This window comes from Salvelinus fontinalis, unplaced genomic scaffold, assembly GCF_029448725.1.
Source record: "Salvelinus fontinalis isolate EN_2023a unplaced genomic scaffold, ASM2944872v1 scaffold_0093, whole genome shotgun sequence".
NCBI lineage: Eukaryota > Metazoa > Chordata > Actinopteri > Salmoniformes > Salmonidae > Salvelinus > Salvelinus fontinalis.
This window is the reverse complement of record NW_026600302.1, coordinates 224,265-250,287: the sequence shown is the minus strand read 5'-3', so window position 1 is coordinate 250,287 and position 26,023 is coordinate 224,265. Positions and strand designations below refer to the sequence as shown.

The 26,023-nt window shown below is 43.2% G+C and overlaps 1 protein-coding gene across 1 annotated transcript in view; it reads right to left on the bottom strand.

The window, feature by feature from the left end:
* The window catches only part of LOC129843042 (calsyntenin-2-like), a 249,928-nt gene extending 224,645 nt beyond the window's left edge, over positions 1–25,283 (bottom strand). The window contains exon 1 of the mRNA XM_055911770.1: positions 25,041–25,283. Coding sequence (XP_055767745.1) covers positions 25,041–25,107 — 67 coding nt within the window. The 5' untranslated portion in view covers positions 25,108–25,283. The remainder of the gene's footprint in view (positions 1–25,040) is intronic.
* Positions 25,284–26,023: the final 740 nt, after the last annotated feature.

Below are 26,023 nucleotides of genomic sequence, written 5' to 3'. Positions count from 1 at the left end.
CTAAGCTCAGGGCTCATGAATTACTTAGAGAGAGGGAAAACCCACACAGTAGCTACATCTGGATTACGCAATACATTTTCTCACTGAGATTGCGTCATTACAGTGCTTATAGCTTCTTAATGTTGAATAAGCTCATCACACAAGGGATTCACACAACACAACTACTGCATAAGACATCGTGACACACTAGAGCTCCAGTCACCTGCATATCGATCTTATTATCATCACACTGATTAATGAGCGATTACACTCCTCGTTGCAATTAACATATTGAATTAAAGAAATCCTTCGTAATGCAGGTGGCGCTTATTATCGCTGCGGTCCTGACCTCTCATAACACTGGGAGCAGTCAGATGTAATTAATGTGAATAGATGCATTGCAGTAAAGGAGCTTTTTGGATGCCTGGGGTGGACTACAAAGTAGACACTGACAGCAGCAGTGACAATGCAGAAGCAGTGATGAGGGAGGGCCGAGGCACAGAGTCAGATGCAGAGAGGTTTTAAATATGAATGGAGAAATCACAACTCATTTCACACACATCTTTACAGACACATCATGCCAGGCTGCAGGCACTCAACGTCTGCCCTCAATCACTCTAGTGATAAACACCTTCACATGGAGTCAGACGCTACTCTCTCCCTGGACTCAGAGAGAGAGAGGCAAAAATAGGGAAGAGGAGAGGGGTAGGGGAGAGGGGGGAGGGAGGGAGATAGGGGGAGGGATAGAGGTAAGATGATACAACAAAATCTAAGAGGGAAGTCTCTCTCTCTAACACAGGAGGTTGGTGGCACCTTAATTGGGGAGGACGGGCTCGGGGTAATGACTGGAGCAGAATGAATTGGTTTCCATGTGTTTGATGCCATTCCATTTGCTCCGTTCCAGCCATTATTATAAACCGTCCTCCCCTCAGCTGCCTCCACTGCTCTCACAGTCTGTATCTCTGTCCGTCTCTATGTCTCTCCTCTCCACCCATTTCCTTCTCTCCTTCACCCTCTCCTCTATAACTCTGTCTCTCAGTCTTTAAATGTTAATGGCACTGAGTTCAACTAAGGTATGCTGTCCTGGTGCTGCTCCCGTTACAAGTGAAGGATGTCAAGTCCTGTACACCAACCTCCTCTGTAGTATATATAGATGGAACAGACATGTTGTTTTCTCTCTCTGACCTCAAGTATTTGGTCATAAGGGCAGCAGGTATCCTCAGGGTTAGAGCATTGGGTCAGTAACTGAAAAGTCACTGGTTCGAATAGAATAGCTGACAAGGTGAAAACAATCTGTTGCTGTGCCCTTGAGCAAGACCCTTTGCTCCAGGGACATATGTGTATGATTCCCACAACCTAACCCATGCATCCCCCACCCCTTTAACTACATCACCATCAAAGCCAGATAAATAATCACACGTATCACCGTACATCACCATTCTGTAACTGCATTTCCTATCACTCTAACCTAGAAGTAATAACTGTGTACCTAAACACATCTCACCCATCAAATATAAACAGCATGTCTAATTTATCTGCTTTGGTCCACCGACACATCATACCTGATCTGAGATCATTTAGACTCATCCTGTTATGACATGCCCAGTGATTCATAGTCATCATGTTATGACATGCCCAGAGATTCAGAGTCATCCTGTTATGACATGCCCAGTGATTCAGAGTCATCCTGTTATGACATGCCCAGTGATTCAGAGTCATCCTGTTATGACATGCCCAGTGATTCAGAGTCATCCTGTTATGACATGCCCAGTGATTCATAGTCATCATGTTATGACATGCCCAGTGATTCATTGTCATCCTGTTATGACATGCCCAGTGATTCAGAGTAATCCTGTTATGACATGCCCAGTGATTCAGAGTCTGTGTGCATGAACAAACATCGGCATATGCATGCATATGCACAGGCAAGCGCACACACACACACACACACACACACACACACACACACACACACACACACACACACACACACACACACACACACACACACACACACACACACACACACAGTTAGAGGCCGGAAATGGTAGGTGCCAATACATTTTATTAGGCTAAAGAAACTATAATTTATTCACTGTATTATTCAAGAATTGAATTATATCACAATGCAATTAAAGATTGTATCTTGTTTTCTGGGTGTGTTCTTGATAAAGTGAGCTTCCTGTGCAAACTCTATAATTAGTTTATTGTTGCATAAAGATTGAAAGAGGACAGTAATTACACTGTAATTAATTGGACAGCAGATCACCTCACTTTTTCTGATTGGCTCCTGTACCTGATCACTCAGCCTGTGACTAGCTTCTACCTACCACCTTGACCCCTGACCCCCGCCCTCAGGGTAGTTGCCAAGGTGTTAGTGACAGTGATGTGTTGTATGTCTGACAGGCAGATCCATGCAAAGCCATAATATATTGAGTATCACTGTGGTTAATCACATAATATTACATGGTACACTGTCAATCAATTCATCAATCAAGCAACCAAATACATTTTCAAAATAGGCCTTTGTAATGAGGTGGATGTTACATTGCAGAAGGCAGAGTCACATCTAACGATCAATTGAAATGAATAGAAATGATGAATAAGAAAGCAAAACAAGACCTGGGACAAAGATGGGGAGTATTGTGCTGAGGGGTGGTAGTAAAGGAATTCTCTCTTCTCCTCTATCCTTCTTTCCTACCTTCCTCTCCCCATGCCCTCGGCTACTGCTCCCCTTCTCTCCCTCTCTCCGGTCCCTCTCTCCATAGCTGTAGACCATAGCAATCTATCACCATTACTGTATTCCATTTTCCTCCTTTCTGCCTTTCTCTTCCCATCTTTCTCACTCCCACATCAATCTCCTACCATCTTCTACACCCCCGTCTATCTCCTACCATCTTCTACACCCCTGTCTTTCTCCTACTATCTTCTACATCCCCGTCTTTCTCCTACTATCTTCTACATCCCAGTCTTTCTCCTACTATCTTCTACATCCCCGTCTTTCTCCAACCATCTTCTATACCCCTGTCTTTCTCCTACTATCTTCTACATCCCCTGTCTTTCTCCTACCATCTTCTACACCCCCGTCTTTCTCCTACCATCTTCTACACCCCCGTCTTTCTCCTACCATCTTCTACACCCCCGTCTTTCTCCTACCATCTTCTACACCCCTGTCTTTCTCCTACCATCTTCTACACCCTCGTCTTTCTCCTATCATCTTCTACACCCCCATCTTTCTCCTACCATCTTCTACACCCCTGTCTTTCTCCTACCATCTTCTACACCCCCGTCTTTCTCCTACCATCTTCTACACCCCTGTCTTTCTCCTACCATCTTCTACACCCCTGTCTTTCTCCTACCATCTTCTACACCCCCGTCTTTCTCCTACCATTTTCTACACCCCTGTCTTTCTCCTACCATCTTCTACACCCCTGTCTTTCTCCTACTATCTTCTACATCCCCTGTCTTTCTCCTACCATCTTCTACACCCCCGTCTTTCTCCTACCATCTTCTACACCCCTGTCTTTCTCCTACCATCTTCCACACCCCCGTCTTTCTCCTACCATCTTCTACACCCCTGTCTTTCTCCTACCATCTTCTACACCCCCGTCTTTCTCCTACCATCTTCTACACCCCTGTCTTTCTACTACCATCTTCTACACCCCCGTCTTTCTCCTACCATCTTCTACACCCCTGTCTTTCTCCTACCATCTTCTACACCCCTGTCTTTCTACTACCATCTTCTACACCCTCGTCTATCTCCTACCATCTTCTACACCCCGTCTTTCTCCTACCATCTTCTACACCCCTGTCTTTCTCCTACCATCTTCTACACCCCCGTCTTTCTCCTACCATCTTCTACACCCCCGTCTTTCTCCTACTATCTTCTACACCCCCGTCTTTCTCCTACCATCTTCTACACCCCTGTCTTTCTCCCACCATCTTCTACACCCTCGTCTTTCTCCTATCTTCTTCTACACCCCCGTCATTCTCCTACCATCTTCTACACCCCTGTCTTTCTCCTACCATCTTCTACACCCCCGTCTATCTCCTACCATCTTCTACACCCCTGTCTTTCTCCTACCATCTTCTACACCCTCGTCTTTCTCCTATCATCTTCTACACCCCCGTCTTTCTCCTACCATCTTCTACACCCCCGTCTTTCTCCTACCATCTTCTACACCCCCGTCTTTCTCCTACCATCTTCTACACCCCCGTCTTTCTCCTACCATCTTCTACACCCCCGTCTTTCTCCTGCCATCTTCTACACCCCTGTCTTTCTCCTACCATCTTCTACACCCCCGTCTTTCTCCTACCATTTTCTACACCCCTGTCTTTCTCCTACCATCTTCTACACCCCTGTCTTTCTCCTACCATCTTCTACATCCCCTGTCTTTCTCCTACCATCTTCTACACCCCCGTCTTTCTCCTACCATCTTCTACACCCTCGTCTATCTCCTACCATCTTCTACACCCCTGTCTTTCTCCTACCATCTTCTACACCCCCGCCTATCTCCTACCATCTTCTACACCCCCGCCTATCTCCTACCATTTTCTACACCCTCGTCTATCTCCTACCATCTTCTACACCCCCGTCTATCTCCTACCATCTTCTACACCCCTGTCTTTCTCCTACCATCTTCTACACCCCCGTCTTTCTCCTACCATCTTCTACACCCCCGTCTTTCTCCTACCATCTTCTACACCCCCGTCTTTCTCCTACCATCTTCTACACCCCTGTCTTTCTCCTACCATCTTCTACACCCCCGTCTTTCTCCTACCATTTTCTACACCCCTGTCTTTCTCCTACCATCTTCTACACCCCTGTCTTTCTCCTACTATCTTCTACATCCCCTGTCTTTCTCCTACCATCTTCTACACCCCCGTCTTTCTCCTACCATCTTCTACACCCTCGTCTATCTCCTACCATCTTCTACACCCCTGTCTTTCTCCTACCATCTTCTACACCCCCGCCTATCTCCTACCATTTTCTACACCCTCGTCTATCTCCTACCATCTTCTACACCCCCGTCTATCTCCTACCATCTTCTACACCCCTGTCTTTCTCCTACCATCTTCTACACCCCCGTCTTTCTCCTACCATCTTCTACACCCCCGTCTTTCTCCTACTATCTTCTACATCCCCCTCTTTCTTTCTCCCACTGCCCCCCCACCCTTCTCGCTACACTCATGGGTTGTCAGTTCGTCGGGTCTTTGATTTACATGTTAGGGAACATGTGGAAATTACATTAGCCGCAATAACATGAGTAATAAAAAGCCTGGACAGAGATAGATAGCTGAGCTAATGAAGCAAAAGTGGGGCTCTGATAGTGAGGTGCCCACACATCCCAGAGGGGAGATCCCAGCTTAGATCTGTGAGTTTCTCCCGCTTATTTCACTAAATTTAGAAAAATGAGTGCATACAGTTGAAGCTGATTTGAAAACTATATGAACGATTTCAGCGCTGGTTGTGTATAAGGACTGGAGTTTTTCCTAATCAGTTCACTTGGTCAACTAATTATGTCGAACTAGTCATATGATTAAGGCTAGGCTGGAGACATGGACTGAGGTAGTGAATACATGGACTGAGGTAGTGGGTACTGTCACGTAGAGTAGACCAGAAGGCTGAACTGGAAAACCTAACCTCTATCAAAATAAAAAGATGGCGGAGCTGCAAAAGTTCTTCTGCGCAAGGGTGTTTATTTACATAGTGATTCCGGAACAAAAACAACAGTACTGCCATCAAACATATACCTTGTAGGACAGCTAAAAACAATGCTGCCCCATCCACAGCTAAAAACAATGCTGCCCCATCCACAGCTAAAAACAATGCTGCCCCATCCACAGCTAAAAACAATGCTGCCCCATCCACAGCTAAAAACAATGCTGCCCCATCCACAGCTAAAAACAATGCTGCCCCATCCACAGCTAAAAACAATGCTGCCCCATCCACAGCTAAAAACAATGCTGCCCCATCCACAGCTAAAAACAATGCTGCCCCATCCACAGCTAAAAACAATGCTGCCCCATCCACAGCTAAAAACAATGCTGCCCCATCCACAGCTAAAAACAATGCTGCCCCATCCACAGCTAAAAACAATGCTGCCCCATCCACAGCTAAAAACAATGCTGCCCCATCCACAGCTAAAAACAATGCTGCCCCATCCACAGCTAAAAACCATGCTACCCCATCCACAGCTAAAAACAATGCTACCCCATCCACAGCTAAAAACAATGCTGCCCCATCCACAGCTAAAAACAATGCTGCCCCATCCACAGCTAAAAACAATGCTGCCCCATCCACAGCTAAAAACAATGCTGCCCCATCCACAGCTAAAAACAATGCTGCCCCATCCACAGCTAAAAACAATGCTACCCCATCCACAGCTAAAAACAATGCTGCCCTATCCACAGCTCAATCCAAAATGCCTCTCCATGAATTGAAAGAGAGGCTCCTTTTGTAGGGCTAGCCCCTCCCCTCAGAACAATGAACACTCATTAATTAAGCAATTACCTATTCAAACCTACATGTTCCATTCACTAAACATACTAAAGTATATACATTGCAACACGTTTTTTATGAAACAATATCCCAATATAACATTTACAAAATTACATCACTACTGACATTGTGGCTTTCAATATGTCCTTTTACATTAATGAGCCATTTGGCACAGGCACTACAAAGTCAGCCCATTCCCTTAGCTCGGGTCCTTATCCAGCATACCTGGAAAATACAGAGATGGAGAGAGAGAGGAACAGAACAAACAACGCCGTCATCCACAACATCGATAAAAAAAAAAAAATATTGCTTGTATTAGATATGAACACATGTCTGTTTATTTCTTTATACCATAACCGGTTACAGACGTAAGTGTGAAATGTATGTACTAAGATAAAGAAGTTAACTTGTGTGTCGATCCACATTGTTAACTTATCTGATAACGGAGCAGGGAGGAGTGATGAATGTGTGCGTGCGTTAAAGTACCAAATGCTGCCCGCGGCTAGTGACGGACTTCTACGTCACAGGTACATGTACTGAGGTAGTGAATACATGGACTGAGGTAGTGGATACATGGACTGAGGTAGTGGATACATGGACTGAGGTAGTGAATACATGGACTGAGGTAGTGGATACGTGGACTGAGGTAGTGGATACATGGACTGAGGTAGTGCATACATGGACTGAGGTAGTGCATACATGGACTGAGGTAGTGGATACATGGACTGAGGTAGTGGATACATGGACTGAGCTTGTGCATACATGGACTGAGGTAGTGGATACATGGACTGAGGTAGTGCATACATGGACTGAGGTAGTGAATACATGGACTGAGGTAGTGCATACATGGACTGAGGTAGTGCATACATGGACTGAGGTAGTGCATACATGGATTGAGGTAGTGAATACATGGACTGAGGTAGTGCATACATGGATTGAGGTAGTGCATACATGGACTGAGGTAGTGCATACATGGACTGAGGTAGTGAACACATGGACTGAGGTAGTGCATACATGGGCTGAGGTAGTGGATACGTGGACTGAGGTAGTGGATACGTGGACTGAGGTAGTGGATACGTGGACTGAGGTAGTGAATACGTGGACTGAGGTAGCGGATACGTGGACTGAGGTAGTGGATACGTGGACTGAGGTAGTGGATACGTGGACTGAGGTAGCGGATACGTGGACTGAGGTAGCGGATACGTGGACTGAGGTAGCGGATACGTGGACTGAGGTAGCGGATACGTGGACTGAGGTAGCGGATACGTGGACTGAGGTAGTGGATATGTGGACTGATGTAGTGGATATGTGGACTGATGTAGTGGATACGTGGACTGATGTAGTTGCAGTATATGATTGCTGTTGAAATAAGCTATACATTTCCTCTACAGTAGACCCTGAAGACCAGAACACTCATAACGATAATGGTGACTGCCTGGGAGAGCAATACTACAATTTATAGTCACTCTCCGTGAGTTTCTAGAGGTGTGCTATCTTAATTTGAATAGTTTCTCACAGCAGAAAAATAATCCTGCAGCAACAGGAAATGTCTAATATTATGTGGATTATAATTCATGGGTATTTTTGTAGTAGGGATTGATACATTTTTTGTTAGGGCAAATCAAGTCTGAAATGTTCAAGTGGAAATGACACATTTTAGAGGCCTTTTTAAACCTCGAATACACTACAAGTTTGCATGTCCAGCTGCACAGGAAAATTCTCTGCGACAACAGAGTGATCAAATTAAGATTGCACATCTGTATGTGGAACTGAATGGTGCTCCCACTCAATGCTATGCTATGTTCTGTGAACCATATAGACAACAAAGCCAACTGATTTCTCTTTAGGATGGCTGCTGCTTTCTTGGCCCTTGTGTAAGAACTGTATGTTCCATCCTCCCGCCCAGTGAAATTCTTTCGAGAGCTTCAGTTGATGGAGGTGCATTTATGTGTGGCTCAAGGTCTGAGAGAGAAATAAGAAAGATGAACAAGAAAATGGGACGTGTGGTACAAGGGACGTGTGGTCAGTAAGGAGTATGTGGGAGAGCACAGTGGTGTCCTGAGCTGCATTTGTGTGCGTCTGTGCGTGCTTGCTTGCTTGCGTGCGTGCGTGTGTGTGTATGGTCTGTCGATGAGAACTGCCTGAATTTTGAATTTAAATCTGTTAAATCTGCCTCTATCTGTTGCACTAATGTTGTAGAAAAGGCCCATGGAGTTGGTGGAAGAATCCTTTAATTCATGGCCACTTGCTCAGCTGGGCCAGGGGCGCTTTAATTAGGTCAGGTGGAAATGTCCGACAGATATTCGTAAGCACCAATATGCCTGCGTGGAATGTCAGAGATGGCAGGCTGGAGCCACTGTGCCCAAAATGGCAGATTTACCCCCTGCTCGCTTGCGCCTCCTCAAACCACCCTTCTGGTCAACAGGAGTAGATTGCTTTGGCCCCTTGACGATCAAGCTAGGTCGTCGAGTGGAAAAGCGCTGGGGCATTCTATTCAAGTGTTTGACAACTAGATGTGTTCACCTGGACCTACTGGAGAGTTTGGATACTGAAGCCTTCCTCATGGCCCTACGGCGGTTTATCTCCCAATGGGGGGAACCCTACGAGATCCTGGCAGACAGGGGCACAAACTTCAAGGCAGGAGAAGCCAGGTTGGAGGAAGCCTTCCAAGCCATGGAACCCAGCCTCCGGGATCAGCTGATGGACCAACAAATCTCATTCATATTTAACCCTCCAAGAGCTCTTCATTTTGGAGGAACATGGGAGCGAGAGATAAAGTCTGTAAAGACGGCCTTACGAGTCGTCCTGGGGGACCAAACTGTCACTGAAATGGTCTTGCGGACCGTCCTGATAGAGGTGGAATGGATACTGAACTCCAAACCCTTGGGTTTGGCTGACCATTTCTGGGCCCGATTCATTCGGGATTACCTACCAAGCCTACAGCACAGAGGGAAATGGAGGAGAGAAACAGCCAGCCTGGAAACTGGCCAAGTAGTAATGATAGTGGACCCTCAGCTGCCTCGAGCTTCCTGGCTGGTGGGCCGTATCACTAAGACCATGACTGGTGGTCATGTTAGATCAGTGGAGATCCAGGTAAAGAACCGGATATATATCCGGCCAGTTGCCCGACTATTTCCTCTCCCTGTGATGACAGAGTACGGGGAGCAATGAGCCTTTGTGTGGAGTGCCGAATTTAACACATTTCCAGGGTGGCTGTAGAAAAAGCCCATGGAGTTGGTGGAAGAATCCTTTAATTCATGGCCACTTGCTCAGCTGGGCCAGGGGCGCTTTAATTAGGTGAGGTGGAAATGTCTGACAGATCTTAACTCCTTAAAAGGAGGAAATCGCCATCGCCCGATCTCGCTGCTTTCTCTTCCTTAACTCCGACAAATCCAGAAGTGTTGTGTTTCCATGAATCCACCACAGACTACTCAGTAAATATACCACTTTATGGTTAAAGGAATTCCTGCCTCAGTCTCATCCATTCCTCAGTCACCTTCACCCGTGACCACCTGTTCACCTTCACTGTCAGTCATCCTACCTGTCCAGCTACCCACACAGATTCCACTAATCTTTCAAATGTTATGAGATGTGTTGAAGTTAAAGCAAGTGCCTCTCCCATTTCTTCTCACAGCAGCAGTGAAGGCTGGGAAATATGCGAGAGGAGATTACATTGAAGTGTGGCTTTCAGTGTTTCCGGCCTATCTTGAAGGACTGAGCGGGGTCGAAATGAGACTGAGTAGCCTGAAGCGCCCTGAGTTATCAGGGGAGAGAGACAGAGAGAGAGAGAGTTTCTGTGAAAATCAAACATTGGAGGAGTCTGGAGGAGGAAAGTGTTGCACATAACAGGGAAGTGGAAAAAAAGAGGGGAACGAGAAAGAGCTAAGGTTTCAGAAGCCAGAGGGATAGACTGGGTGGCTGATTTTAAATACAGATGTAGGATCTTAATTTGAACCAGTTTGCTACAGTAGGAAAATGATCCTTTAGCAACAAGAAATGTGAATTATTATGTGGATTATAATTATTTCTGTAGGGGTTGATACCTTTTTTTGTAAGGGAAAATCACGTCTGAAATTTATAAGTTGGAATTACAAACTTCAGAAGGCTTTTTAAACCTCAGACACTACAGTGTGATACAATAATTATGAAGAAACACAGACACACACACACACAGCGATATGCTCCGCATAATTGCTGCCTATTTCTGTAGCATTGTAAAATATACAGTATATTTTCTGCAACATTCTATCATCATCTAAATCACTTGCATCTATATGGACTCACCCATATATATGCTGCAATAGACTGGTATAAACCAATCAGGGACACTCATCATATCTGGCATCATTTCAGTAAACATTTAGTTGTACTGTAGCATTTCCAAGAAGCCCATTAGTCCACAGTAGAGCGCTTCCTCCTACTGAATGACTCATATAGGCTTATGGCAACAGTCAGACAAGCACTCAATGTACACAATCTTCAGTAAATGGTTTTGCTTTTATCTTAATGCTTTAGTTCAAGGTCTTACAGATGCAACCAAATGACAAACAACTTAAGGCTACTTTTACTTACTACGGGTTATATTCAGAGGGGAATACACATATAAACACTCCACTCCAGTTCAAATCTTTTATCATCACGTTATCTTTTTAATTCTACCTTTCATTTGACCTTTTATGTGTTGTTCACTCTGTTGGCGGACTTTCAATTGTAAAGTTGTTGGTGCTGTCTAAAGTGAAGGGAAGTGTTCAGTATGCTTTAGATTAGAGAGGATACATTGGCAGAGCCAGAGGGACTCACTAAGTGGGCATACAGAGTAGTCGCTACATCAAATCAAAAACTTTTTTATTTGATTAAAGAATCAACTTTTACATTTTCACAAAGGCATAACTCCACCCAGAGATGTGCAGTATTTCTGTATTTCAATTATTTATAAGTATTTTGTCATTTGTATTACTCTGGGCTGGACTACACGCCAATGTATTTTGTAACAAGACACTTTCGTGAGCTGTAATTTGTGTAAAATACATTTTTATAGCAGTTCACCATCTTGTGGCAGCCTTTCACCATGCATTGATATCAGAAGACCGATGGCACTATGTGTAACAGTATAACTTTAAACCGTCCCCTCGCCCCGACACGGGCGCGAACAAGGGACCCTCTGCACACATCAACAATGGTCGCCCACGAAGCATCGTTACCCATCGTTCCACAAAGGCCACGGCCCTTGCAGAGCAAGGGGCAACACTACTTCTAGGTTTCAGAGCAAGTGACGTAACTGATTGAAACGCTTACTAGCGCGTGCCCGCTAACTAGCTAGCCATTTCACATCCGTTACATATGGTCTGATAAGACCATCTGCTAAATTAACTAAAAATAAATGGTATACTGTATGTAAAAATGAACAATTTCAAAGCATGCTGAATACTATTCTAATGAGCTCCGCCCCTAAACAAGGCCAATAATAATACCCAGTATGCTTTGCAGGTCATTTTGGTATGTTCATTTTCACATATACATTTACATTTTGGTCATTTAGCAGATAATCTCATCCTGAGTGACTTACTGAGTGCACTCAACTAAGGCAGATAAACAACAACATATCAGTCAGAGCAAGTAAAACGATTCTATAACCGCTACTGAGAATGTTGTTGCTGTTTGCGCCATGTAATTGCAAATGTATTTCTGTGTTTTAAAACACAAAATATTTAGTTTATTTTGATACATTGATCTTTATAGTATTATGTAATTATATTTGATCATTTTTGCCCATTCCTGTCTACACCTATGCATTTTGAATCATAATGTAAAATAAATAAGCCTTATTTACTCTGAAAGATCTGTCTTTAGCTTTCATTCAGAAAAGTCAACTTCTTCTGCTTAGCCTTGCACTTCCTGTGGACAGACTAGAAGCAGGAGTCTGTATCTCCTCCAGTGTTGGGGGTAATGCGTTACAAAAGTAACATAATCAGATTACTTTTTTGAGTAACTGAGTCAAGCAAAACATTACTTTTCAAATTGGGTAACATTATTAGTTACTTGGTAAAATACAGTGCGTTACTTTCAGAATCTAGTTTTCAAGTTTTAATGTCACATGCACAAGTACAGTAAAATGCCTAACCCGAACAATGCAGTAATCAATAACAATGTAAGACTAAAAATAACAAGGTAGAACAAAAACACACAGGATATAGAAATAAGAAATAAGAAGAACACGATAAAGTAAGCATACTACATACAGGGTCTGTCAGTTCCAGTACCAAATTTACAATGTGCAAGGACACTGGATCGATAGAGGTAGATATGTATAGGGGTAAGGTGACTATAGGATATATGACAAACAGAGCAGCAGTATATGATGATTGTATGTTGTGAGTGGGTGTGTGTAGAGTCAGTATAAATGTATGTGTGTGTGTGTGTGTGAAAATGATGGAGTGAGTGTTTGTGTGTGTATTGGAGTATCAGTGTGCATAGTGTGTAGGGCCCTGTGATTGTGCATAGAGACTAAAATAATAAAATACAAAGGTCAGCTATTTAGTTAGCTTTTTGCAGTCTTATGGCATGGGGATAGAAGCTGTTCAGGAGCCTGTTGGTGTCAGACTTGGTGAAACGGTACCGCTCGGTGGAAGCAGAGATGAACCGTCTATGGCTTGGGTCTATGGCCACTCACTACTTGTAGCTGTGTAGTATTGTAATGAAACAGCAGGGAGCAGGTGTCGAACCCTCAACCTTCTAGCCCGAGGTCCGGCGCGCTATCGACTGTGCCGCAAAAGCCTGCTCGTGAGGCAGAGCCGATTTCCGCGCTTATATACCCAGGGTCATGTATTTATATTCTAGTTTTGTCCCTTTGGGGCACCTGTAACTCCCTGTAACTCCCTCTTGCTTACCTACGTTGAAATGTTTGGAATGTTCTTCCTGTAAAACGCATTAAACAATGTCCACGTTAATTTCTACTCCCGTCTCATGTCCTGTCCTTATATTAGTTGTATCAGTAATACAGTGTGCTATACAACAGTAGCATTGCCTTTAAATTGTTTAACTTGGGTCAAATGTTTCAGGTAGACTTCCACAAGCTTCTCACAATAAGTTGGGTGAATTTTGGCCCATTCCTCCTGACAGAGCTGATGTAACTGAGTCAGGTTTGCAGGCCTCCTTACTCGCACACACTTTTTCAGTTATGCCCACACATTTTCTATAAGATTGAGGTCAGGGCTTTGTGATGGCCACTCCAATACCTTGACTTTGTTGTCCTTAAGCCATTTTGCCACAACTTTGGAAGTATGCTTAGGGTATTTGTCCATTTGGAAGACCCATTTGTGACCAAGCTTTAACTTCCTGACTGATGTCTTGAGATGTTTCTTCAATATATCCACATCACTTTCCTTCCTCATCATGAGGAAGGAAAGTGAGTCCCTGCTGCAGCAAAGCACCCCCACAACATGATGCTGCCACCCCCGTGCTTCACGGTTGGGATGGTGTTCTTCGGCTTGCAAGCGTCCCCGTTTCTCCTCCAAAACATATCAATGGTCATTATGGCCAAACAGTTCAATTTTTGTTTCATCAGACCAGAGGACATTTCTCCAAAAAGTACGATCTTTGTCCTCATGTGCAGTTGCAAACCGTGGTCTGGCTTTTTTAATGGCTGTTTTGGAGCAGCAGCTTCTTCCTTGCTGAGCGTCCTTTCAGGTTATGTCGATATAGGACTTGTTTTACTGTGAACATAGATACTTTGTACCAGTTTCCTCCACCATCTTCACAAAGTCCTTTGCTGTTGTTCTGGGATTGATTTGCACATTTCGCACCAAAGTACGTTCATCTCTAGGAGACAGAGCGTGACTCCTTCTGGAGCGGTATGATGGCTGCATGGTCCCATGGTGTTTATACTTGCGTACTACTGTTTGTACAGATGAATGTGGTACCTTCAGGCGTTTGGAAATTGCTCCCAAGGATGAACCAGACTTGTGGAGGTCTACAATTTTTTTCTGAGGTCTTGGCTGGTTTCTTTTAATTTTCCCATGATTTCAAGCAAAGAAGCATCGAGTTTGAAGGTAGGCCTTGAAATACATTGTAACGTCCTGACCAGAGTTCTTATGTGTTTTGCTTGTTTAGTGTTGGTCAGGACGTGAGCTGGGTGGGAATTCTATGTTGTGTGTCTAGTTTGTCTGTTTCTGTGTCCAGCCTAATATAGTTCTCAATCAGAGGCAGCTGTGAATCGTTGTCCCTGATTGAGAATCATATATAGGAGGCTTGTTTTGTGTTTGGGATTTTGTGGGTGGTTGTTTCCTGTCTCTGTGTTTGTGTTCTGCACCAGATAGGACTGTCTCGGCTTTCACGTTTGTTATTTTGTTATTTGTTAATGTTCATCGTTTATCATCTTATTAAACATGTTGAACAATAACCACGCTGCATTTTGGTCCTCTCCTTCATCCCAGGAAGAAAGCCGTTACATACATCCACAGGTACACCTCCAATTGACTCAAATTATGTAATTTAGAAGCTTCTAAAGCATTACATAATTTTCTGGAATTTTCCAAGCTGTTTAACGGCACAGTCAACTTAGTGTATGTAAACTTCTGACCCACTGTAATTGTGATACAGTGAATTATAAGTGAAATAATCTGTCTGAAACAGTTGTTGGAAAAATGACTTGTGTCATGCACAAAGTAGATGTCCTAACCGACTTGCCAAAATTATAGTTTGTTAACAAGAAATTTGTGGAGTGGTTGAAAAACGAGTTTTAATGACTCCAACTTCAACTTCTGACTTCAACTGTAGTTTTGTAATTTTATAAAACAAGCAGACAACAAGAAAATTGCATTTGAAAAAGGTCCAGTTTTTGCCGTGAGCCAATGGGGAAACCAAGATAACCACGGGCTGTTTTCCCCCAAAGCTGGCATCGCCGCCACCGTTCTATCTAATATTGTCTGGGAGAATAACCAGAACTGGAAGCTCGAGAAAAAGATTTTAGCTTACAGTATTTATTATGGCAAATTAAGCAGCCCATATTTAGTGATCACTTGTAGACTAGCACAGAAAAGCAGCGCAACAGATGAAAGGAGAAATTAGTGATCAAACCTGAGTTAGTAAGTAGACTATCTTTGGTAGATTGTGCGAGGCTCGCATTGCGCCCGACAACAATCAAACAAATGGTGAGATTTTTTTCATGAAAGTAATGCAGACACTATTGTAAACTCGGTGGTTCGAACCCTCAATGCTGATTGGCTGACAGCCGTGGTATATCAGACCGTATAGCACGGTATGACAAAACAGTTATTTTTACTGCTCTAATTTCGTTTGTAACCGGTTTATAATAGCAATAAGGCACCTCAGGGATTTGTGGTATATGGCCAATATACCACGGCTAAGTGCTGTATCCGTGCATAAGAACAGCCCTTAGCCATGTATTGGTCATATACCACACCCCCTCTTGTTTAAATATAACATGTTACTTTCCACACAAAGTAATATTGTAAAGTAACGTGTTACTTTTGTTAAATGTAACGAGTTATATATAGTATATTACTTTTTCAAGTAACTAATGACAACTTCTCCCACTTCTTCTTCTTCTGTGGTTCACTAACCCATCAGGAGACAAAACACGAGTTGGTAGAGAGAGAAAAATATCTAATTACAAAGACGATTTGGCTCATCTGTGTGGTTCAGTGAGGAAGCAGATTGCATTTCAGTACTTCATTAATAAATGAGTTTGGGAACAACGGCATAATGATGGCTCCTTTGTCCCTGTGCTCAGGACAGAGTCTATAGAATGCTACAGTACACTTCTGGCCATAACTACAGACCAATTATAGTGCAACTCTGGTATGTAGAACATGCAATGGAAGCTGTTTCACTGAAGTTGGCCAGGATATGATCCAAAAGCATTCTGAAGCAGCAATGTTTCCGTCCACAGCTGGAATGAAGGCTGTGTAGTGTCTCTAAAGGGTTAAGGAATATAGCGTCTCTACAGTGCATTCAGAAAGTATTCAGACCCAATGACTTTTTCCACATTTTGTTACGTTACAGCCTCATTCTAATTTTTTATTTTTTTTAAATACTCATCAATCTACTCACAATAACCCATAATGACGAAGTGAAAAAACAGAAATACCTTATATGCATAAGTATTCAGACCCTTTGCTATGATACTCCAAATTTAGCTCAGGGGAATCCTGTTTCCATTGATAATGCTTGAGATTTTTCTACAACTTGATTGGAATCCACCTGTGGTATATTCAATTGGTTGGACATGATTTGGAAAGGCACACACCTGTCTACATAAGGTCCCAAGGTTGACAGTGCATGTCAGAGCAAAAATTCCCAGCCATGAGGTCAAATAAATGGTCCATAAACCTCCGACACAGGATTGTGTCAAGGCACAGATCTGGGGAAGGGTTCCAAAAAATGTCTGCAGAATTGAAGGTCCCCAAGAACACAGTGGCCTCCATTCTTAATTGGAAGAAGTTTGGAACCACCAACACTCTCCCTAGGCCTTTGTAGTAGAGTGGCCAGACAGAAGCCACTCCTCAGTAAAAGGCACATGACAGCCTGCTTGGGGTTTGCCAAAAGGCACCTAAATGACTCTCAGACCATGAGAAACAAGACTATCTGGTCTGATGAAACCAAGATTGAAATATTTGGCCTGAATGCCAAGCGTCACGTCTGGATGAAACCTGGCACCATCCCTATGGTGAAGCATGGTGGTGGCAGCATCATGCTGTGGGGATGTTTTTCAGCAGCAGGGACTGGGAGACTAGTCAGGATCGAGGGAAAGATGAACAGAATGAAGTACAGAGAGATCCTTGATGAAAACCTGCTCCAGAGCACTGAGGACCTCAGACTGGGTTGAAGGTTCACCTTCCAACAGGACAATGACCCTAAGCACACAGCCAAGACAATGCAGAAGTGGCTTCGGGACAAGTCTCTGAATGTCCTTGAATGGCCCAGCCAGATCCAGGACTCGAACCTGATCGAATATCTCTGGAGAGAAAATATCTGTGCAGCGACATTCCCCATCGAACCTGACAGAGCTTGAGAGGATCTGCAGAGAAGAATGGGAGAAACTCCCCAAATACAGGTGTGCCAAGCTTGTAGCTTAATACCCAAGAACCTCAAGGCTGTAATTGCTGCCAAAGGTGCTTCAAAAAAGTACTGAGTAAATGTAATATTTCAGTTTTTTATGTATAATACATTTGCAAAAATTTATAAAACCTGTTTTTGTTTTGTCATTATGGGCTATTGTGTGTAGATTGATTAGGGGAAATTACAATTTAGTACATTTAAGAATAAGGCTGTAACGTAACAAAATGTGGAAATATTCAAGGGGTCAGAATACTTTCCGAATGCACTGTAAATACTGTGTACTATAGCTGATCACATATTGAGCTTGAGTGGTAGCATGAGAGATGGGTGAAGAGACAGAGAGAGAGAGAGAAAGCAATTTGAGGCACTGTCCAGGAGTCAAAGTCCAGTCCTCCACAAAATGGCAGAGCACATGAGGGATGGTTTTTAATTACCAGTCAGAGAAATAGAGAAAAGGAATGAACAAGTCGAAAGAGGAGAGGCATCGGTCTGCCTCGGAAGAGACCTGATATTTCTCTCTCTCTCAATTTTTTTTATGAATCTGTTTCTTTTTAATAATTTTTTTCAAGCTACGTCTTTGAACTCCTGGGTTCTGAAGGAATATAGACACAGCGGTACCTGTTCAAAACATCTGTTAGTATATTAAAAGCAACCCTCTAGCCTCTCCCATATTTTCCTCCACTCATTAACTTAGTTTTCAAAGGCACAAAGGGTCTTTAGGGCATCTCTAATCCAATATGTTTTTTTTCTACATCTTAATACATCATCTTTAATCACTCTAAATTAACATGCCAGATAGGTAACATTTATACTCTGTGACTGAAAATATGTTAATTCAATAAATTGAATCACCGGCGGGACAAGTTATTACAATGTCAGGTCTGAAACAGTTGGTTCAATGTTGGAATGCCCATTTGAATGTTCCAATGGAATGTTCCAGTGGAACCAATGACTAACGGGACAGAATTTTGCTACAAAAGGCCATATTAGGCTACACTCCAAGTTACAAAACAATAAATCATCACTGTCACATCCTGATCTGTTTCACCTGTCTTTGTGCTTGTCTCCACCCCCCTCCAGGTGTCGCTCATCTTCTCCATTATCCCCAGTGTAATTAGAACTGTGTTCTCTTGTCTATTGCCAGTTCGCTTTGTTCGTCAAGCCTACCAGCGTTGTTTCCCCTTGCGCCTGTCTAGTTCCTGTTTTCTAGTTTTCCCGGTTTTCACCATTCTGCCTTCCCTGACCCTGCCTGTCGTTCTGTACTTTGTCACATCACACTGGATTTATTGACCTCTGCCTGCCCTGACCCTGAGACTGCCTGTCATTCTGTACCTTTTGGACTCTGATCTGGATTACCGACCTCTCTGCACCTGGGTCTTCCCTAAAACATGATAATCACTATACATTAATTGACACATTATGCAGGTTCAATACTATGCTAATGTTATCTATCCACCATCCACTCCTAATCTGCTGTATGGTGAGGAGGAGCCGCTAGGTGCTAACCGCTAGGCGCTACCCACTAGGGTAATGAGAGGCTGTTTAATGCTCTCTATCCACCATTCAGACCTAGCCTGCTGTATGGTGAGGAGGAGCCGCTAACCGCTAAGCGCTACCAGCGAAGGCGCTACCCACTAGGGTAATGAGAGGCTGTTTAATGCTCTCTATCCACCATTCAGCCCTAGCCTGCTGTATGGTGAGGAGGAGCCGCTAACCGCTAGGCGCTACCCGCTAGGCTAATGACAGGCTGTTTGTCATTAGCAGTGTGTGGAGGAGTGTTATGCTAGCTCTCTGTCTCCCATTCAGACCGACAACATGACGGAGGCTAATTAATCACACCACATTAGCCCCACTGTGTGTTTGCTCGTATCTGTTTACTCAGCGTCATTACGGGGATCCTCAGACGCTCATCACATTACCAGACAGTGCCACCCAGATAGAAGACTCTTGCTGTTAGTTACCAGTGAATAGGGAGGGACATAGCGTCTGTCTGAAATAAGATACTTATAAAATAAAGTAAATGTATGTGTGATGGTGTTTAGTGAGCCCAGATATTTTATTGAATCTAGTGATATAGAAATATTTTGCCTGAGGATGTTTGTCAGGTTACGATTATTGGTTTTGATTGAACATGGCACCAATATCACTGTATCTATGTAATGGTGGTAAATAGGACTGTGCATACCATTGAACCGGGGTATTCAAATCCTACCCTACGAGGTCCAGACTACTGCTGGTTTTCTGTTCTACCTGATAATCAATTGCACCTACCTGGTGTCCCAGGTCTAAATCAGTCCCTGGAACTAGCTTTGAGGTTCAGATTTAATTTTGAGGGCCATAGAACATACTAACATCTAACATGTAGAAGTGAATTTGTGCACCTGCAGTTACAGTCCATATTGGTATACTGAAATGATCAACAACCATCCCTAAGAGCAAATAATTCCACAGAAAAAGCGCTGACTCAACCTACTGTAGGTAACTAAAGCAGACACACCACACAGAGCACCACTGAGGGGGAGCAGTGAAACATAACCAGTGCTGATGAATAGACACGTCAGCACAACTTTACAAGATGAGCTGGATCCCTCAAGTGATTGGAAAATGCCTGTGTGTTTGTGTGCATATGGGTGTGTATGATGCACCGGAGTCTAGTAGATCACCAAAGGATAGGAAGACTGACACAAGTGAACATTCAGAAAGAGTGCATTTGCATTTTGTGTGTTTACGTGTGTGCGATCGTGCTTGTGTCTCCCCGCTGCGACCCTACCCATTCAGCCACATTAGTAAGTGAGGAGAGGCTGTAGCCTGTGGCTGAAATGCAGCTCTCTGTACAGCCTAGCTATTAACCCCGGTTCACTCAGTACTTAATGACCTACCCTCTGCTGTAAAGTAGCAGCCGCACCAACAGCCTCTCTGGAAAAACAGTGTAATGGACACTCCAGTTGGTGGTAGCTGATTGACTAATTATCCACTATAGCTTAAAAGTTAATGTAGACTCTTAAGAAGCCCATGTTTAGCCCAAGTTTAGCAGTTGGAATTGCTGGACATAATTTCCAATGGGCCTGTGTGTGTGTGTGTGTGTGTGTGTGTGTGTGTGTGTGTGTGTGTGTGTGTGTGTGTGTGTGTGTGTGTGTGTGTGTGTGTGTGTGTGTGTGTGTGTGTGTGTGTGTGTGTGTGTGTGTGTGTGTCTGTGTGTGTGTGTGTGTGTGTGTGTGTGTGTGTGTGTGTGTGTGTGTGTGTGTGTGTGTGTGTGTGTGTGTGTGCTGTCTGACATTGTGTCAGTCAGAGAGAGGGAGGTATTAAGTCAAGGCATTGAAATTAATGAGGTGTGAATGGTACCTAGGCAAAGCCCCCAAAAACAAAACTCCCTTCAGTTAAGTAGTGACTGACTGTGAGCCCCAGACTGTGTCTCCAGAAGATACTCGTGACCACAGCTCAGAGAGAAAGGGAGAGAGAACAATTTGCACATCGTTACAACACTGAATATAGACATATATGACATCATTTGAAATGTCTTTATTATTTTGGTACTTGTGTGAGGGTCATTTTTACTGTAAATGTTTTATTGTTTATTTCACTTTTGTGTTTTATGTACAGTACCAGTCAAAAGTTTGTACACACCTACTCATTCAATGGTTTTTCTTTATTTTTACTATTTTCTACATTGTAGAATAATAGTGAAGACATCAAAACTATGAAATAAAAATAATAATAACGAAATAATAACACAAAAAAGTGTTCAACGACTCTTCAAAGTAGCCATCCTTTGCCTTGATGACAGCTTTGCACACACTTGGCATTCTCTCTACCAGATTCATGGTAGTTGCATTTCAATTAACACAGAGAGAGAGAGGAGAGAGATCTCTCTCATTAAATTTAATTCAATTTAATTTTAAGGGGCTTTATTGACATAGGAAACATAAGTTTACATTGACAAAGCAAGTGAAATAAACAATAAAACATTTACAGTAGAACAAAAGTTCCAAAAATAATAGACATTTCAAATGTCATATTATGTCTATATACAGTGTTGTAATGATGTGCAAATAGTTAAAGTACAAAAGGGAAAATAAGTATGGGTTGTATTTACAATGGTGTTTGTTATTCACTGGTTGCCCTTTTCTTGTGGCAACAGGTCACAAATCTTGCTGCTGTGATGACACACTGTGGTATTTCACCCTATAGATATGGCAGTTTATCATAATTGGAATTGTTTTTGAATTCTTTGTGGGTCTGTGTAATCTGAGGGAAATATGTATCTCTAATATGGTCATACATTTGGCAGGAGGTTAGGAATTGCAGCTCAGATTCCACCTCATTTTGTGGGCAGTGTGCACATAGCCTGTCTTCTCTTGAGAGCCAGGTCTGCCTTTGGCTGCCTTTCTCAATAGCAAGGCTATGCTCACTGAGTCTGTACATAGTCAAAGATTTCCTTAATTTTGGGTCAGTCACAGGGGTCAGGTATTCTGCCACTGTGTACTCTCTGTTTAGGGCCAAGTAGCGTTCTAGTTTGCTCAGTTTCTTTGTCAATTCTTTCCAATGTGTCAAGTAATTATCTTTTTGTTTTCTCATGATTTGGTTGGGTCTAATTATGTTGCTGTCTTGGGGTTCTGTGGGGTCTGTTAGTGAACGGAGCCCCAGGACCAGCTTGCTAAGGGGGCTCTTCTCCAGGTTAATTTCTCTGTAGGTGATGGCTTTGTTATGGAAGGTTTGTGAATCGTTTACTTTTAGGTGGTTGTAGAATTTAACAGCTCTTTTCTGGATTAGCGGGTATTGGCCTAATTCTGCTCTGCAGGGATTCTGCTCCATTTTGTGAATTCTTGGTTGGTGAGCGGACCCCAGATCTCACAACCTTAAAGGGCAATGGGTTCTTTAACCTCTTGACGCTAGGGGTCAGATTATTATTATTTTTTTTTAAATAACGTTACCAAGGTAAACGGACTATTTCTCAGGTCCAGATCGTAGAATATGCATATCATTTACAGATTAGGATAGAAAACACTCCAAAGGTTCCAAAACTGTCAAAATATTGTCTGTGAGTATAACAAAACTGATTCTGCAGGCGAAAACCTGAGGAAATCTAACCCAGAAGTTTTTTTTTTTTTATCTGTTTCCTTGCCCGTCTTTCTTCCATTTAAAGGGGTTTCAACCAGATTCCTTTTCCAATGGCTTCCTCAGGCTGTGAACAGGCTTTAGACATAGTTTCAGGCTTTTATTTTGAAAAATGAGCAAGATTTTTCAAAACTAGTCAGGTGTCCTTTGATTAGTTACTGCGCGCGAGAGGGGTAGCTCTCCATTTTCTTTCTCTCTTTTATTGAATAGGTTACGGTCCGGTTGAAATATTATCGATTATGTTTGTTAAAAACAACCTGCGGATTGATTATAAAAAACATTTGACATGTTTCTACGAACATTACGGATACTTTTTGGAATTTTCGTCGAACGGAACAAGGCTTTAGTTTTCTGAACATAACGCGCAACCCAAATGGCATTTTTTTGTTATGAAAGTAATATTTATCAAACAAAAAGAACATTTATTGTGTAACTGGGAGTCTCGTGAGTGCAAACATCCGAAGATTTTTAAAGGTAAGCGATTAATTGTATTGCTTTTCTGTCTTTCGTGACCATGCTAATTTGGGGCTAGCTGTTGTAGCATTGATTGATACACTCACAAAAGCTTGGATTGCTTTCGCTGCAAAGCATATTTTCAAAATCTGACACGATAGGTGGATTAACAACAAGCTAAGCTGTGTTTTGGTATATTTCTCTTGTGATTGCATGATTAGAAATATTTTTTGTAATATTTTGCGCCCTGCAATTCATCGGTTGTTTAGGAAAATGATCCCGCTAAAGGGATCCGTAGCGCAGAGAAGTTAACTGATTCAAGTGTTTTTTGCCAGATCCTAATTAGTATGTCAAAATGTATGTTCCTTTTGATGGCATTGAAGGCCCTTTTTGCCTTGTCTCTCAGATCATTACCTGTGGCACTGATGTTTAGGCCAAGGTATGTATAGTTTTTTGTGTGCTCTAGGGCAACGGTGTCTAGATGGAATTTGTGTTCGTGGTCCTGGCAACTGGACCACCATTATTTTCACATTTTGGTTACTACATGATTCCATATGTCATTTTTCTCTCTCTCTCTGTCTCTCTCTCTCCCTGTAGGGTGGCCATTACAGGCAACCCTCTCAGGCCACTACACTGTCTCCACATGCTAGAAGGAAAAATCAGACAACCATATCCAGCCAGCCGTCCTTCTCGCCAGCCTACATCAGAGCTGCTCCAACCCAGCCTGAGGGGTTCTGAGAGTGGGCACCAGCCCAGGAGCCAACCCCACACTGAGGCCTTGGCCACATCAAGAGGCCTGGCAGGAGGCAGTGTAGCCAGGCTGGCCAGTTAGCCTGTAGCTAATGACAACCCACTGGGACTGGCAACCCAATAGGGGAGTGTTCACCATCACATTGATTCAATCCAATTGTATTTGCACTACTAAGAGGGATACAAGTTAGTGTTGGTTTCATACATGGTTAAAGGACATTAGGGAGTGAATAGCTTTCATAGGAATGTGTTTGGTAGTACTAGTTTAAAGCTAGTGGTTTTAAATAAGAAAGTATACATTCTGTTTTATTTTCTTGGAAAGCAGAACTATGAAATAACATGTTCCGGCTTAATGCATTTTATTTTAATGATTTACAAGAGCTTCCAAGAACCAAGGTCAACCACAGCAGTTAAGCGCGAGTAAATTGTCCTCTGAATGAATGACACTAACCCATTCGTCACAACTTGGTACTTCGCTAACCCATTCATCACAACTTGGTACTTCGCTAACCCATTCATTACAACTTGGTACTTCGCTAACCCATTCATCACAACTTGGTACTTCACTAACCCATTCATCATAACGTGGTACTTCGCTAACCCATTCATCATAACGTGGTACTTCGCTAACCCATTCATCATAACGTGGTACTTCGCTAACCCATTCATCATAACTTGGTACTTCGCTAACCCATTCATCATAACTTGGTACTTCGCTAACCCATTCATCATAACTTGGTACTTCGCTAACCCATTCATCATAACGTGGTACTTCGCTAACCCATTCATCACAACTTGGTACCTCGCTAACCCATTCATCATAACGTGGTACTTCGCTAACCCATTCATCACATCGTGGTACTTCACTAACCCATTCATCACAACGTGGTACTTCGCTAACCCATTCATCACAACTTGGTACTTCGCTAACCCATTCATCATAACGTGGTACTTCACTAACCCATTCATCACAACTTGGTACTTCGCTAACCCATTCATCACAACGTGGTACTTCGCTAACCCATTCATCACAACGTGGTACTTCACTCACCATTCCACCACTTTTCATGTTTTGTGTGGACCCAAGGAAGAGTTACTGCTGCTTTCACTAATGGGGATGCTAATAAAATACCAAATCACACAGCTGTGGGGTGTTCCATACCTGCGTAGGGCACGGGGGCGTCTTTGTCCAGGGCCACCAGAGGAGGGTCCAGTAGGACGATGTCCATGTTCTCTGTGATCACCCCATGGTACGACGTCTCAATCCATGGCTTGTGTTTGTTCACTACGATAGAGAAAGAAGTGTGTGAAAGAGGGATGGAGAAAGAGAGAATGTCAGTCAGGTGTTCACAGTTGTTGATACATTTTTAGTCTGCATGTAATTACTGGGTGAACTGAGACTGGCTTTGTGAAAAATGAATGCAACAGCTTTTCTTTCCTCCCCCAACTGCAACTCCCACTTGGAAATACAGCCACACACACACACACACACACACACACACACACACACACACACACACACACACACACACACACACACACACACACACACACACACACACACACACACACACACACACACACACACACACACACACAGACGCACACACAGACGCACACACAGACGCACACACACACACACCGCCTTTCCTGGCAGAGGATCTCCATTCTTTAGTTTTTCTGAGTAACATTCTCATTTTGCTAATCTCCCCTACCTCTTTTCTCTCCCTCTCTTTTCTCTCTCAAACATTCCCTGTAGGTCTCAAAGCGCTCCGCCAGGTTTGATCAATGACCACTATTGAGCTGCCAGCAGAGCACTACTTCCTGTGCCTAGCCAAAACAAAGTCCATGAGCAGTAGGACGATTAGCACGGCATAATTGAGCAAAGCCCCTGAGGGCCGTGAAGCAGGAGTTAGCTAGCCAGCTCACCGTTTTATATACCATCTCTCTATCAAAGGTAAGGGGTTTTAAAACGGCAACAACAGCCCATTCCTCCTCAACTCCTTCACTTACTCACGGCTTTCTCTGACTCAGGAGTGAACAGCAATGCCCAAATTCCATCCTATGATTTCTGTACGAGGAAATTGTTGGTTGTTAACAACACCAAACTAGGCTGTTATGTGTGATACACATCCAAGTGAAAAT